Source organism: Cololabis saira, chromosome 9, assembly GCF_033807715.1.
Source record: "Cololabis saira isolate AMF1-May2022 chromosome 9, fColSai1.1, whole genome shotgun sequence".
NCBI classification, from domain to species: Eukaryota; Metazoa; Chordata; class Actinopteri; order Beloniformes; family Belonidae; genus Cololabis; species Cololabis saira.
Genome location: NC_084595.1, coordinates 42,087,791 through 42,105,133, shown reverse-complemented (window position 1 = coordinate 42,105,133; position 17,343 = coordinate 42,087,791). Strand labels below are relative to the sequence as shown.

The 17,343-nt window shown below is 41.2% G+C and overlaps 2 protein-coding genes across 3 annotated transcripts in view; both read right to left on the bottom strand.

The window, feature by feature from the left end:
* The window catches only part of dnm1b (dynamin 1b), a 50,759-nt gene extending 43,684 nt beyond the window's left edge, over positions 1–7,075 (bottom strand). The window contains exon 1 of the mRNA XM_061729615.1: positions 6,769–7,075. Coding sequence (XP_061585599.1) covers positions 6,769–6,929 — 161 coding nt within the window. The 5' untranslated portion in view covers positions 6,930–7,075. The remainder of the gene's footprint in view (positions 1–6,768) is intronic.
* A 4,219-nt stretch (positions 7,076–11,294) lies between these two features.
* LOC133451178 (FHF complex subunit HOOK-interacting protein 2B-like) overlaps positions 11,295–17,343 on the bottom strand; it is a 41,875-nt gene continuing 35,826 nt past the window's right edge. For both annotated transcript variants that reach the window (XM_061730140.1, XM_061730141.1), the window contains exon 18: positions 11,295–11,850. In XM_061730140.1, coding sequence (XP_061586124.1) covers positions 11,655–11,850 — 196 coding nt within the window. In that variant the 3' untranslated portion in view covers positions 11,295–11,654. The remainder of the gene's footprint in view (positions 11,851–17,343) is intronic.

The following is a 17,343-nucleotide window of genomic DNA, read 5'->3' as shown; positions in this document are numbered from 1 at the left end:
TGCAGAGGTTCTAAGCTGCTGAGTCGGCTGTATCTGACATCATCACACTACAGACCACTGATTGGTCGGGGGGTTGGAGTCAGACGTCTGAGTCAGGAGGAGGAAATCAGAGAAAGAGACTCTGACGGCTTCTTGTTAATTTTATTCGACAAGCGATGGCAGCAAAAGTCTATTTCATGATCCAACTCTGAGGGTCAGATGTTCATAAACCTGGTGCTGAGGAGAGAATTAAAAAGGGATCTAGACGGAGATAAGGAACGACCAGATCTACCAGGATCTCTGTCTTTTCATAGCTGCTCACGGCTCCAGCTGACTGTTCAGCAGCGCTGAGACAAACAACAAAAGATTAAAAAGCGTCGCCGCTTGAAGTTTCTCTCACTTTCATTTTTTAACTTGATATCAAACACAAGCCACAGACCCAGCAGCACATCTATCATCTCCTCCAGGTCCTACATCTTTAGTGTTGTTGTCTTCTTCATTTAGATACACAATCAAATACGTCACAGCAGCTTCACTCCAACCTCCTACTTCTGCTCCAGGTGCTGAATTGTTATGGAAGAGAAACTAGTTCAAGTCAAGTTGAGTGGAGCCGAGCTGAGGATGAGGAGATGAGGAGATCCGAGTAGGTACTAGTGGTAAAGCGCCATAATAGAGCCCCTTTGGGATGTGGTGGAATGGGACATTTGCATCATGCATGTGCAACTACGTGATGCTATCATGTCAATATGGACCGAACTGTTTGAGGAATGTTTCCAGAACCTTATTGAATCTATGCCACAAAGGATTAAGGAAGTGCTGATGGCGAAATGGGTCCAACCGGGCACTAGCAAGCTGTACCTATTAAAGTGGCCTGTGAGTGTTATATAATAGAGCATAACTTAAGGATTGACACGACTACTAACTAGTCCCAAAGTCATCTAGCAAAGTAACCACCCCCCTCCACCTCAGAAAAGTCATGAATAGTAAATGATACTGATTTATATTGGACTTAATTAAAACGAGAATTTTAAATATTAAAGATACACACAATTATTGGCTTGAACTTGCATTATTTACCATTATAGTAGCCAGATTACACCATACAGGACTGTCTCAGAAAATGTGAATATTGTGATTTTCTGTAATGCAATTACAAAAACAAAAATGTCATACATTCTGGATTCTTTACAAATCAACTGAAATATTGCAATCCTTTTATTATTTTAATATTGCTGATCATGGCTTACAGCTTAAGAAAACTCAAATATCCTATCTAAAAAAATTAGAATATTCTGGGAATCTTAATCTTAAACTGTAAACCATAATCAGAAATATTAAAATAATAAAAGGCTTGCAATATTTCAGTTGATGAATCCAGAATGTATGACATTTTTGTTTTTTTAATTGTATTACAGAAAATAAAGAACTTTATCACAATATTCTAATTTTCTGAGACAGTCCTGTATATCAGCATCACTGAAATGGCATAGACCTAATGTTTAATCAATCACAACGAAATGCAAATATTATTCAAAGGACAACGATGCCATATATTTATTCGTTATAAACAACAAAACTGTAATTGAATACAGACACACATGCAGATGCACCCAAACATCAAATCAACTGCAAATCCAAAACTGTACATGAATACAGTACACCAGTCAGTGATGTTGAGGAGAAACATCAACCTGATAGTGACTGTGTTTGTTTTTACTGCAGAGGGAGATGCCCTGCAGTCAACTCTCTCTCTCCCTCTCTCTCTATCACACACACACACACACACACACACACACACACACACACACACACACACACACACACACACACACACACACACACACACACACACACACACACACACTCTCCTCGCATTGTCATTCGATGCTTTGACCAAAAGCCTTCCGAGTCATGTGACCAACAGTAACCAATGACAGCACGGCCTCAGACAACGTGGTCTTCCTCAGGGTGAGGGTAAAAATAATTGGCCAATCACGTGTGAGCTTCCAGCAGAAGTCAAACTGCACCCTAGACCACCTCCTCATCTTCATCACTGATGAAGAACCCTCCTCCAGAAATAGGCCTGATATTCCTAAATCTAATCAAACTGACTAATTTTAAGCAACACTATCTCTTCCAGTGGGGTAAGAAAAATGCTCTGGAAGAGAATCCTTAAAACCGGTCTAAATAATCCAGCCACTTGACAAAAGAAGAATAATTTTCTTCAAACAAGGCTATTTTACATCGTTAGAAAGTGGTTTTTGCAGCGTAGCAGCAAGATGCAGCTTTTCCTGCAGTAACAGGGCCGTTTCTAGGGTTTTTGGGGCCCTGGTCGGGAAAACTCTAGAATGAACCAGATCAAAATGACCCAGGAAACGTTCATCAAGCTCACTTCTTGAAGAGAAATTGGTAAATATGATGTTCAGATCAGGGTTGAGGTGACGATACCAAGTAAGCATGGAGGCGTGTTTATACCACAAATAAACTTGTAAATAAACCGGACTTCACTCATGTTTTCTGTGAGCAGGTGCAGTAATGACCAGGGGCCTCATTTATAAAGCTTACGTGCGCACAAAACAGGGCTTGAAAGATGCGCACGCCACCTTCTACGCAAAGGTTGGGATTTGAAAAAAAAAAACTTAACGAGAAAATGTGTGTATCTTTACGCAAACTTTGATCCTAGCGCACGAACATTTTGAAGATATGGGGAACTGGCGATGCAGACGGTGAGGTGGTGAAATGAAGCCAGATTCATGTCATACTCTGAATAATGTCATCACATATCAGACTTGCTGACTTGCAGACTGGTGCTGCAGCCGCGGTGCAGGACCCACCGCGACAACTGTAGAGTGACTGAGGACATAACAAATGAGAGCCGGTGTTCTGCCAAATTATCTTACCCATCGAGATGTCGTACTTTGCTTGTCACTGCGCATGTGCACGAGTCAACAGCATCGCCTTGACAAAAACAACACGGAATCGTCCTACCGATCAGCTATATATGAAGAAATGCCCCAATCACAATTCCAGCTTCCTTTACCAAGGTTGCTGATCTTCTACTGTATCTTCATTTTACCCCAACCCCCAACTACTACCCCACCCGTCATATCCACTTCTTTTTTATTTCTGCCACAGATCTGTCCGTGCCACTCACGGTGTTTAGTGCAGCAACGACGTGCTGCCACTCACTCGCTTTCTTTTTGTTAGTGATGCCACTACTGTGACCACCAAATAATGTGGTTTTCCTGCCTCCACCTCATCCACAACATCTCCATCTCAGTCTCCGTAAAATTTAGTGGCACGGTGGCTCGACACGTCTCATTCATCCTGACGCAGCAGAAACAGACTGCAGGTGGCGCTGTGCATGCTCAGCAGGCTCATTCATATGCAAATACAGTCATCATGTATTTGAATTGACCATTTATGGTAGAAAGTGGGCGTGTAGAGGGCGGGATATGAGGCGAATTCACGTGTGCAACCTTCCAGCTGGACTGTGATTTATAAAGGGAACATTGTGTGCAGATGTGCGTGCACACGGTTTTATAAATCAGGATTTTGAGCGCACGTACACTTTTAGTATGAATCCTACACACTCTTTTATAAATGAGGCCCCAGATCCGGGACTAAAAACCAGCCGTCTCCAGGTCCGCGCTCCGGGAATCCTGACCTGGCGAGCGGCTGATCTAGACATGATCCTGCAGCTACTGATGCTGAAGTTTACATGATATGAGAGAAGAACGTTCATGAACAAGGTGAAACTCACAGAAATAGGAAAAATAATCTGAATGTCAGGCTTCATAACCTCATGAATGTAGAAAACATGATGCTTTATAGAAGTAAAGGAAATAAAAGTTTATAATCAACAGAAATCTCAGAAGGTCTAAACTCACAAGTTTCCAAGAAAACACTTGCATGAGTTTTCTCTCTCAGTTCTGAAGTTAAACTTGAAATGTTCTTTTTTAACGTTTTAACACTTCTGGTGTCCACTCTGCTGGAACAATCACTCCAGAGATCTTTCTCCAGGAGATTGGTCCATCTCCACCACTTTAGAGGTTCCAGAAAGTCCTCTCCAGCAGTCTCCACGCCCTCCTGCAGCAGTTCTACCGTGAGCAGGTGACACACCCGAGATCCGGGGCTGACTTTCACAATAAAAGCCCGGGACTAAACATGTCCTCCTCACCTGCACCTCACCTCACCTTCTTCTAGCAGTTGTTTGGTCATTGTACTGCTTTGTACTCTCTCTTCTTCTCTGTTGTCCCACCGTCATCATTTAGGGTTCATACATCTATGTTTTTCCACTTGTTTCTGTCAGGTGATGCGCTGCTGAAACACGACTCCCTCACACGATCAATAAAGTCTGTCTTTCTTTCTAAAGTCACAATTTCAGATTTTTCTCTGGCAAACATGCAGTCAGTCTGTTGTGCTTGTCAGTCAGTCAGTTTGTCATTTATTGGACGGAAACGAGAAAAAAACAGAGCAAGGTCTACATCCACATGAGCTACATTCAGCGTGTCATGGAGCACATTTATTTACATTAACCTTCATGGTGTTAACACGGAAAACATCAATGAAAAATAAATATCTAAAATAAAATCACCTCAACAACATAGAGAAGTAAAGATTTCTTTAGATCAAATAGATTTCTTTTCAGTATTTGGGCCTGGTCTGTGCAGACAACACTTCATTAATAATGTCATTATACCTTTAACCTAAAAACATGACTTCAACAACGTTTCCTGTCATCCCAAACACATAGGTCCACTTTGTGTACGCACCATGACGTGGACGGAAAGCACTTTGCGTCACACAGTTGTGTGAAAAAGAGTGGGCCAAAATTCCTCCTCAGGGCTGTCAAAGACTCATTGCCAGTTATTGCAGTTGTTGCTGCTAAGGGTGGCCAAACTAGCTATTAGGTTTAGGGGACAATCACTTTTTCACACATGTCCATGTAGGTTTGGATTTTTCTTCCCCCTTAATAATAAAAACCTTCATTTAAAAACTGCATTTTGTCTAATATAGAAATGTGTTTGATGATCTGAAACATTTAAGTGCGACAAACATGCAAAAAAATAAGAAATCAGGAAGGGGGCAAACACTTTTTCACACACATACATACACACACACGTGTGTGTGTGTGTGTGTGTGTGTGTGTGTGTGTGTGTGTGTGTGTGTGTGTGTGTGTGTGTGTGTGTGTGTGTGTGTGTGTGTGTACATAGATATACATAGACAACAAAAAAACTAGGTGTAAACTGTGGAGAGGAGGAGGAGGAGGAGGGTTCTGACTGGTGGGGAAAGCCAGGACCGGTACGGTGTTGTGCCAAAAAGTGATTGCCTGCCAGAATCTGATTTCTTCTGATTTCTGGCCGCGGGAGCGCGCACAGCAGCCCGTTGAGCAATAACACTAAAACGTCAGATTTTCAGATTATGAAGCGCAAGAATGAGATCAAATCATATTTAGGCAGAAACAACTTTTCATTAACTGTATTTGGCCTTCAATCATTTTCTGGCAGGTGAAAATGCCTATTTTGTGTTGTAATAGTCCTTTAAAAGAGTTAAAAGCAATCCTGTGAGCTCTAGTGTTTATATTATGAAGCTCAAGAATTAGATCAAGTCATATTTAGGTAGAAACAACCTTTCATTAATTGTATTTGGCCTTCAATCAATTTTTGGTAGGTAAAAAGACCCATTTTCAGGGGAGAAATCAGATTCTGGCATCACTTTTTGGGATGACACCGGTACTAGTACCAGGACTGGTACCCGCAGTACTGGAGTTGAGCGGGGATGAGGGGGATGGCATCCCCCCCCCTGAAATAAAAACGGTCAAAATCCTCCCCCTGTAAAACTGCCATCCCTCCTTTCCATCCCTTATGTCATTTCATCAATGAATGTCGTTTTACTGCTATTTCAACATTTAGAGTCATCACCAGAAAAATTACTTATTTGACAATTTTCACCTGTTTCAAGTAGATTTTCACTTGAAATAAGTAGGAAAATCTGCCAATGGGATTTATCTTCTTATTACAAGCAAAAAAGTCTTGTTCCACTGGCAGATTTTTCTACTTATTTCAAGTGAAAATCTACTTGAAACAGGTGAAAATTGTTGTTTTTTTCCAGTGATGAGTCTTGTTTTAAGTGTAATGAGATTTTTTTATTAAAATGAGAAATTTTAACTAGAAATAAGACAAATATTCTTGTTAAGAGTTTTTGCAGTGATCCATTTTACTTATCCTGTGAAGGACAGAGTCATATTGATAAGTTTTTTGTTTTTTATTGTTGTGTTTTGATGTATTTGATGTAAGCCCAGTGGATATTTAAAGCTTACAGAAGGCTGCATTTAACTGCTGCTATGTAATTCCTACAGTATTTCTGCAGCTGTTTTGGTCAGTGCTATTATTTGTAATATATTATATTATTTGTAATCAGCACAAATTATCTGTCCCCATATGATAAAATCCACCATCCCCCCTGATTTCTTTTACAACTCGAGTACTGGGTACCGGTACTCAGACTCATCTCCAGCTGAACTCCAACCCCAGATCCAGATCCAGATCCAGATCCATACAGCAGGAGGCCCCGCCCCCAGAAACCTGCAACCAGCTGGTGTAAACACGAACCAAACCGAACCATCCTCACACACACACACACACACACACACACACACACACAGCCGCACATCTGGCTGGAAAGGAGCAAATGATCAGTAAAACTGATCATTTGCTGATGTGCGGCTGATCGCAGTTCCTGATGATCGATCAATGCTGGATCGATCGATCCCTCACGAGCACTCACTTGCCCACGAAGTTCTCGAGCACGGAGCTCTTGCCGGCGCTCTGCCCCCCCACCACGGCGATCTGCGGCAGGTCCAGCACGGCGTTCTGGCCGATGGAGGAGAAGGCGTCCTGCAGCTTGTTCACCAGCGGGATCAGGTCCTCCATGCCGCGGTTGCCCATGGTGACGGCGGGATGGATGGAGGGATGGATGGAGGGATGGATGGAGGGAGCACGGACGGGTGGAGCAGCAGCAGACGAGCAGGAAGGATGAGGATGCTCCGCCAGCTGTGACCTTCAGCTCCTCTCCTCTTCCTCTCCTCCTCCTCTTCTCCTCCTCCGCGATGCTGCTCCGCTGCAGGCGCACCAGCAGATCCGCTAAGGACTTTCACAATAAAAGCCCGGTGTTGTGCCAAGAAGTGATTGATTGCCAAAATCTGATTTCTGGCCGCGGGAGCGCGCACAGCATCCCGTTGAGCAATAGCTCTAAAACGTCAGATTTTCAGATTATGAAGCTCAAGAATGAGATCAAGTCATATTTAGGCAGAAACAACTTTTCATTAACTGCATTTGGCCTTCAATCAATTTTTGGCAGGTGAAAATGCCTATTTTGTGTTGTAGTGGTCCTTTAAAAGAGTTAAAAGCAATCCTGTGAGCTCTAATGTTTATATTATGAAGCTCAAGAATGAGATCAAGTCATATTTAGGTAGAAACAACCTTTCATTAACTGTATTTTTGGCCTTCAATCATTTTTTAGCAGGTAAAAAGACCCATTTTCAGGGGAAATCAGATTCTGGCAAGCAATCACTTTTTGGCACAACACCAGGACTAAATGGTACTTTTCCACTACTCGGTTCTACTCATCTCAGCTTGGCTCGGCTCGACTCGGCCTGGTTTCTTTTCCACTACAATTCAGCACCTGGATCAGAAGTAGGAGGTTGGAGTGAAGCTGCTGTGACGGATTTGATTGTGTATCTAAAGCCAGTGTTGTTCAATGAACGCGTTCAAATGAACACGTTCATTTCTGTGAGAACGTTGAACTATATTTGCAAATAAAGAACTTGAACGTGTTTATAAGAAATGTTATTATTACGAAAATGCCAAGACCTTTGTATAGAAAATGAACCTTCAGTTCAGAAACACATAACTATTCAACAAGACAGGCTGCTAGAGGTTGCTTTACCTTACTAAAATCTAACACTAAAATCTAATCTAACAATCTGCTGGCACAGTGATATACAGAGCAATGAAGGAGTGGAATTCACTTCCTGATTATGTAACGCAACAGAAAAACTTGCTAAGTTTTAAAATTAAACAAAAAGATTATTATTCAACACAAAATTGTAAGGATTCATTGTTGGGTCATGGCATTTTTGCAATGTAACAAAAGTATTCGTGATGATTCAATGTAGGAGCTTGTGTTGTATGTTTTGTTGTTTATATGTTTTGTATGTGTGAATTTTTGTGTTTCTGTATTTGTGAATGAGTATTTTTTCTGTTTGGTTTGTATTGTGTGTACACTGTATTGTCACTCATGTTCGATATCAAGTTAAAAACAGAGTGAGAGAAGCTTCAAGCAGCGATGTTTTTTAGCTTTTTTAATTTGTTTCGTCGCTGCTGAAAAGTCAGCTGGAGCCGTGAGCAGCTATGAAGAGACAGAGCTCCTGGTGGATCTGGTCATTCCTTATCTCCGTCTAGATCCCTTTTTAATTCTCTCCTCAGCACCAGGTTTACGAAATCTGCACCTCAGAGTTGGATCATGAAACAGACTTTTACTGCCATTGATGGTTGAATAAAATGAACCAGAATCCGTCAGAGTCTCTTTCTCTGATTTCCTCCTCCTGACTCAGACGTCTGACTCCAACCCCCCGACCAATCGGTGGCCTGTAGTGTGATGATGTCAGATACAGCCGACTCAGGTCCCGTTTCCACGTAGCAAAAACGGTGGCTTTTTAATGCGTTTTGGCCGTTCGTTTACACGAAAACGAAGCTCAAAGTCACCAAAAACCATAATTCCTGAAAACTCCGGCCAAAGTGGAGATTTGCAAAAACTCCGTCTTCACGTTTGCTTGTAACCGGAGGGAAACGGACATTTAGTCTTCACAACATCACCACACTGCAAAAACTCAAAATCTTAACAAGAATATTTGTCTTATTTCTAGTTATTTTTAGTAAAAAAAAATCTCATTACACTTAATACAAGACTCATCACTGGAAAAAAGTGAAAATTTACTTGAAACAGGTGAAAATTGTCAAATAAGTTATTTATCTGGTGATGACTCTTGTTTTAAGTGTAATGAGATTTTTTGACTAAAAATTAGACATTTTAACTAGAAATAAGACAAATATTCCTGGTAGATTTTGAGTTTTTGCAGTGTAGTGTCATGAGTGCGACCTGTGTTTACAATTTGTTTGGCCACCGTCAATATTTTCTTGTATTTTACTTGTTTTATATTCTAAAGTCACACTTAAAAGTAACTCCACTTCTCTGTCACTCCAAACGAAAGACTCTCGTTCATCTTGGAAGTAACTGGAAGTTACTCGTGACATTTGTTGATGTTTTTTTCCAGGATTCTGATTGGCTAGCATGACTTTATCTTCTCGTTACACTGCCCCCTGTAGGTTTGGCTGCTCATAGCATCTTAACAGCTATTTATGCAGGTTTGTGTAAATTATGGTATTTTTCAAAACGTAGAGGGGGAAATATCCGTTTTTCTAAATACCCGGCTACGTGTAAACATGGCCTCAGCCGCTTAGAACCTCGGCAGAATAAATACAGAAAAGTGTCTACTCGGCACGTTAAGAGCCCTAGTGGGAAAGAACCAAACCGAGGCGAGCTGAGTAGGTACTGGTGGAAAAACGCCATTAGTGAGAAGCCCTTCAGGCAGCGAGGACCGTCGGGGATGGGGGTTTTAGGATCTCCTTTGTGCTCCGGTCTCCGGACTGCATCAGGTGTTACCGGAACACCAGCTCATCCTGGGCACGTTCACGTTATCCACTCCTGGTCTCATGAAGCTCGTGTCCGAGGGAGAGCTGCATCCAGTATTGGAGTTGAGGGGGGATGAGGGGGGGTGAGGGGGGATGGCATCCCCCCTCATCCCCCCTGAAATAAAAACGGTCCAAATCACCCCCCCTGTAAAACTGCCATCCCCCCTTTCCATCCCTTATGTCATTTCATCAATGAATGTGGTTTTACTGCTATTTCAACATTTAGAGTCATCACCAGAAAAATAACACCAGAAAAATAACTTATTCGACCATTTTCACCTGTTTCAAGTACATTTTCATATTTATCTTCTTATTACAAGCAAAAAAATCTTGTTCCACTGGCAGATTTTTCTACTTATTTCAAGTGAAAATCTACTTGAAACAGCTGAAAATAGTTTTTTTCCAGTGATGAGTCTTGTTTTAAGTGTAATGAGAATTTTCTTTTTACTAAAATGAGACATTTTAACTAGAAATAAGACATATTCTTGTTAAGATTTTGAGTTTGTGCAGTGCAGTGCTCTCAGCTGAGCACAGGTGTAAGTGCTGACGGGTGACGGGTCAACTAAGTGTCAGTGCATCCTTTCCATCTCGGGATCAGGGCCATGTCACCACCTTAACTGACATATAGGGTTTTGGGGTTTTCTTTAAAAAAATGTATTTGTGGCTATGGAGGCCTTTATTTTGAAAGTGGCTCGACAGGAAACAGGTGGAAACCAGGGGGAATACAGCCGGTATGAAGGCGGTAGCCTCTGTATTTATTACACAGCTGGCTCCATGGGCGTGTTCTGACTCAGGTCAGCTGACGGGGAGCCACTGGTTGAACTGGTAGTACCATCCTCTCTGCCTCCTCCTCCTCCATCTTTGGAATCCAACAGTAACAATCACACTTTAAATAATTCAAGCACAAAAACGTTTCAAAGTAAAATAGCGCAGGATTTCTGTGCAGCTGGCGGCCGACGGAGCATCAGGACCAGAACCGGACCTTAAACCAGAGGCAGGTTCAGGACGAGGCTGGACCCGGCTGCTGGACCCTGGTACTCCTTTATGTTGCATTAAAATACCGTATTTTCTGGACTATAAGCCGCTACTTTTTCCATATGTTTTGAACCATGCAGCTTATACAAAGGTGCAGCTATTCTGTGGATTTTTCTTCCACCGCTCGAGGCGCTCTAACCGGAATTAGAATCAAAACTAAGACAAAATAAATGCAAAGAAGAATACGCTACTTCTTCTTTAGCAAATAGAAGTAGGTAGAAGCAGATTTCAAACAGATAAATAGATAAATAAATACCGGTTATTTTCTCTTGGTTCTGTCCAGTTTTAATCAGCAAAGTTGCTGCCGTGTTAAAAGACACTGTTAGGAAAGGATCTATTTAGGTACAAACATGTACATCATTTACAGCTCAAAATCCTTCTGTACATGTAGTAAACATCTAATCTAACAACATAAATAACTGCAGCTTGCATATCTTTTTTTTTTTTAAATAGAGCGGATGCGGCTTGTATACAGGTGTGGCTTGTATATCTTTTTTAAATTATTTAAAAAAAAATAGAGCGGATGTGGCTTATAGTCCAGAAAATACGTACATTAAAAGCTGATAAGAACCCGATGGGATCAAACACCTGGAGTAAATCCTGGTTTGTCTCATCGTCCACCACTGCACACTTTGGGTTCCTGTTCTGTGTCTGCTTGGTTCCTGTGAAGCCGGGACGGCGACACCCGCACATCCGTCCACCTGCTGGTGTGCAGGTCCGGCTGGAGGGCGGGTGGTGGAGCTTCTCAAGTCCAAGATAAAACATGGTTGTCCAGCAGGAGTTCTTTACCTTCAGCTCTAAAGCTGACGGATGTGGGAACCAGTGATGTCACCTGAGTCCAGGTGAGACTACCCGTCCCTGGTTCAGCCAGGTGAATCTGCTGCCTCAGGTGAACAGCTGGTCCTGGTCCTGGTCCTGGTCCTGGTCCGTCAGTGCTGAGTCACTGCTCTCCCCCGGCTGAGTCAGTCCTGGTTCTGCTGAGTCGTGGTCCAGCGGCAGCGTGACGAAGGCGATGGCGGCCAGTTCCTTGCAGAACTCCTCCAGGACGATGATCCCTCTGACCAGCGTCAGGTGCTCCAACCTAGGGACACAGGAGGACAGCTCAGGTGAAGCAGGGAGGAGCTTATGGAGCCAAATCAAGGCCAAAAGTTTTGCTAATTTGAAAAGAAAATTTGAACCTGAAAATTCCATTTTTGATCATGAACTTATTTTTTTACAGTTTCAATTTTTTTTTTTCAGTATCAGATCTTTTTATTTCAGTTTAAGATCTTTTTTTCAGTTTCAGATTTTATTTTCAGTCTCATATCTTTTTTCAGTTTCACATCTTTTTTCCAGTTTCAGATCTTTTTTTTCCAGTTTCAGATCTTTTTTTTTCAGTTTCAGATCTTTTTTTTCAGTTTCAGATCTTTTATTCAGGTTCAGACTTTTGGCCCTGATCTGGCGTGGGGGGCGTGGCATCAACTGAGAGGGGCGTGGCATCTTGAGTGACAGCAGAACAGAGAAGGCGGGGGACGGTCCTCACTCATGTTGCCTTCAGGTAACGTAGGTTGCAGAAGTTATCAGTAGAAGTTTGAGTCAACACTGTATATACACAACCCAGTCTCACACAAAAACGTACCCTGCCTACGTTGGTCCAAAGTACAAAAACGTAGAGGGGCTACAATATTAGCCCTTGAAATGTATAACTGGTACGTTTTTTTAGCCCTTAAAACGTATAACTGTTACATTTTTCTGCCGATTCGTTTTGCGCCCAAGTCACGTGACTTTTAAGATTCTGGCCGTGATACCAACAAACACGGTGGACATTTTTCATTTTTGAGTGAAGAAAATCCATATTTTGAGTTAGTTTCTGCATAGAAATGCGTTTTGATTACATTTCTAGCAATACATATTTCACTTTCATAATATTCACTCAGTAAATGTATATAATCTCTTGCTTGCTCGTGGTTGCAAGGTTTTTTCAGATCTCGTCAGAATAATGTAAATCTGGAACGTTTTAAAAACGTGAAATGGTTACATTTTTGGTTGCTGTACACGCTGTGAAGAAAATCAATATTTTGAGTTAGTTTCTGCATAGAAATGCGTTTTGATTACATTTCTAGCAATACATATTTCACTTTCATAATATTCACTCAGTAAATGTATATAATCTCTTGCTTGCTCGTGGTTGCAAGGTTTTTTCAGATCTCGTCAGAATAATGTAAATCTGGAACGTTTTAAAAACGTGAAATGGTTACATTTTTGGTTGCTGTACACGCTGTGAAGAAAATCAATATTTTGAGTTAGTTTCTGCATAGAAATGCGTTTTGATTACATTTCTAGCAATACATATTTCACTTTCATAATATTCACTCAGTAAATGTATATAATCTCTTGCTTGCTCGTGGTTGCAAGGTTTTTTCAGATCTCGTCAGAATAATGTAAATCTGGAACGTTTTAAAAACGTGAAATGGTTACATTTTTGGTTGCTGTACACGCTGTGAAGAAAATCAATATTTTGAGTTAGTTTCTGCATAGAAATGCGTTTTGATTACATTTCTAGCAATGCATATTTCACTTTCATAATATTCACTCAGTAAATGTATATAATCTCTTGCTTGCTCGTGGTTGCAAGGTTTTTTCAGATCTCGTCAGAATAATGTAAATCTGGAACGTTTTAAAAACGTGAAATGGTTACATTTCTGGTTGCTGTACACGCTGTGAAGAAAATCAATATTTTGAGTTAGTTTCTGCATAGAAATGCGTTTTGATTACATTTCTAGCAATGCATATTTCACTTTCATAATATTCACTCAGTAAATGTATATAATCTCTTGCTTGCTCGTGGTTGCAAGGTTTTTTCAGATCTCGTCAGAATAATGTAAATCTGGAACGTTTTAAAAACGTGAAATGGTTACATTTTTGGTTGCTGTACACGCTGTGAAGAAAATCAATATTTTGAGTTAGTTTCTGCATAGAAATGCGTTTTGATTACATTTCTAGCAATACATATTTCACTTTCATAATATTCACTCAGTAAATGTATATAATCTCTTGCTTGCTCGTGGTTGCAAGGTTTTTTCAGATCTCGTCAGAATAATGTAAATCTGGAACGTTTTAAAAACGTGAAATGGTTACATTTTTGGTTGCTGTACACGCTGTGAACAAAATCAATATTTTGAGTTAGTTTCTGCATAGAAATGCGTTTTGATTACATTTCTAGCAATACATATTTCACTTTCATAATATTCACTCAGTAAATGTATATAATCTCTTGCTTGCTCGTGGTTGCAAGGTTTTTTCAGATCTCGTCAGAATAATGTAAAACTGGAACGTTTTAATAACGTGAAATGGTTACATTTTCGGTTGCTGGACACGCTGTGGAAAAAATCAATATTTTGAGTTAGTTTCTGCATAGAAATGCGTTTTGATTACATTTCTAGCAATACATATTTCACTTTCATAATATTCACTCAATAAATGTACATAATCTCTTGCTTGCTCTGGTTGCAAGGTTTTTCAGATCTCGTCAGAATACCCTGGCTACGTTGGTCCAAATGCAAAAACGTAGAGGGGTTACAATATTAGCCCTTGAAATGTATAACTGTTACATTTTTCTAGCCCTTGAAATGTATAACTGTTACATTTAAGGAAAAATAAAATTGCTGCCATTTCTTTGATTCTCGGTCTAAATTGCAATATTTTAAGATAGTTTCGCCATGAAAAGCAGATTTTATCATATTCATAGCAAGAAATATATTTTGGTTATTTTACCCTCATTTAATGGATCTTATTGACGGAAATGTATGAACCATGTGCTTGTTTTACTTCCTTTGAGTAATAAAACCACCAATTCTCTTGCATGGCCCCGTTATTAAAATATATGCCAGGCCCAGTGCTTAATTTCTAAAGTGGGAGGTCCCGGAGCGCAGACGATGAGTGGCTCCGGTGCGAGAGAAAAAAAACACACACACACACACACACACACACACACACACACACACACTGTTGAACTGTCCGTTTTGACGTTAACAGCGATTTTCACAATGATATCTGCAACATTTCTTAAGGCAGAAACACCACTGTATCATTGTTAATTACACAACATTAGTGGGTTAATTACCTGCAAACCAATTTTCATGTTTTTCCCTTCGATTGTGAGAAAAAAAAGAGTTGTTTCACGCTGAGAGCATCATGCCAGCCAATCAGAATCCTGGAAAAAACATCAACAAATGACACGTGTAACTTCCAGGCTGATTTATGGTTCCGCGTTACACCAACGCAGAGCCTACGGCGGAAGTGATACTAGTAGCTGATTGGCCGATATGTGATCATCATCATCATCATCATCATCATCATCATCATCATCATCATCACAACCACCATCATCCTCATCATCATCATCACCATCATCATCATCATCATCATCGCTACCACCATCATCACCATCACCATCATCATCATCAGTCAAGTCAAATTGCACGTGCGAGGTCCCGTTCATCGCTGCTTGCAGCTTTAATTTATATATAACTATTTTAACATTTCTAAACACAAAAACACGAAAGTGTCCTTGATAATTAAATAATACAATAGGTTCATGTTAAGGACATCCGTTTTAATTAGTTCTCCTTCGATTATGAGATGTTATTAATGCTCAGTAGACACAGGAGGTTTGTTATGTATTGTTATGAGGCCTATTTCGTGTCTATTTTTGAACAGTTCACTAATGCTTTGAGCTAGGAAGCTGAAATTCTAGACTCTGTATCAAGAGGTGACTTTCATCCACTGTGCGGATTTTCAGATCTGTGTGACCTTCGGAAGCGTCAAAGGTCACCCCGTCTGTTGCTTTTCGGCCTGCTAAGACTATTTCGTGTCTTTTTTTGCATAGTTCACTAACGCTTTGAGCTAGGAAGCTGAAATTCTAGACTCTGTATCAGGAGGTGACTTTCATCCACTGTGCGGATTTTCAGATCTCTGTGACCTTCGGAAGTGTCAAAGGTCACCGCGTCTGTTGCTTTTCGGCCTGCTAAGACTATTTTGTGTCTTTTTTTGCATAGTTCACTAACGCTTTGAGCTAGGAAGCTGAAATTCTAGACTCTGTATCAGGAGGTGACTCTCATCCACTGTGCCGAGGTCCAGACACGTGCGACCTTCGGAAGTGCCAAAGGTCACCGTGTGTGGTGCCTTTTTCGTGCCTTTTTTGTGTGTTTTTTGAATAATTCACTAACGCTTTGAGCTGGGAGGCTGATTTTTGACTATGTTACAATGCAGAAGGCCCTTTGCTAGGATCTTTTGGTCTTGTGGCTGTACGACTTCCACAGAGCTAGTTGGTAAGCCCAATTTAAGCCCCATATGGAAGCCACAGGTCAAGTTTTACTTGGTTTGGTCAAATATTGTGGCAACGGTGTCCGTTCGAATGTTGGAAAAGGTGACGTTTCAAAGCCCCGCCCATCGAAAAGTACAGGTCTGATCTCCACCAAACTAACGTCTGTCTGATCAGGGGATGCCCCCAAACAACATATAAAAAATCCAGACTCCTAGCTAAAGGCGTTAGTGAACTATGCAAAAAAAGACACAAAATAGGCCCTGTTCCATTAGTCAGGAGGCTCTCAGAGCTAGAGGTTTCTACACCCTCCTAACCAGCCAGAACGTTTTAGAGGAAACACTGTTGCAGAAGTCATAGAAATCTGAATTTTTTATATGTTGTTCGGGGGCATCCCCTGATCAGACAGACGTTAGTTTGGTGCAGATCAGACCTGTACTTTTCGATGGGCGGGGCTTTGAAACGTCACCTTTTCCAACATTCGAACGGACGCCGTTGCCACAATATTTGACCAAACCAAGTAAAACTTGACCTGTGGCCTCCATATGGGGCTTAAATTGGGCTTACCAAGTCTCAACTCTGTAAACCCTCTGCAATGCCAACTAGCTCTGTGGAAGTCGTACAGCCACAAGACCAAAAGATCCTAGAAAAGGGCCTTCTGCATTGCAACATAGTCAAAAATCAGCTTCCCAGCTCAAAGTGTTAGTGAATTATTCAAAAAACACACAAAAAAGGCACGAAAAAGGCACCACACACGGTGACCTTTGGCACTTCCGAAGGTCGCACGGGTCTGGACTTCGGCACAGTGGATGAGAGTCACCTCCTGATACAGAGTCTAGAATTTCAGCTTCCTAGCTCAAAGCGTTAGTGAACTATGCAAAAAAAGACACAAAATAGTCTTAGCAGGCCGAAAAGCAACAGACGCGGTGACCTTTGACACTTCCGAAGGTCACAGAGATCTGAAAATCCGCACAGTGGATGAAAGTCACCTCCTGATACAGAGTCTAGAATTTCAGCTTCCTAGCTCAAAGCGTTAGTGAACTATGCAAAAAAAGACACGAAATAGTCTTAGCAGGCCGAAAAGCAACAGACGGGGTGACCTTTGACACTTCCGAAGGTCACACAGATCTGAAAATCCGCACAATGGATGAAAGTCACCTCTTGATACAGAGTCTAGAATTTCAGCCTCCTAGCTCAAAGCATTAGTGAACTGTTCAAAAATAGACACGAAATAGGCCTCATAACAATACATAACAAACCTCCTGGGTCTAC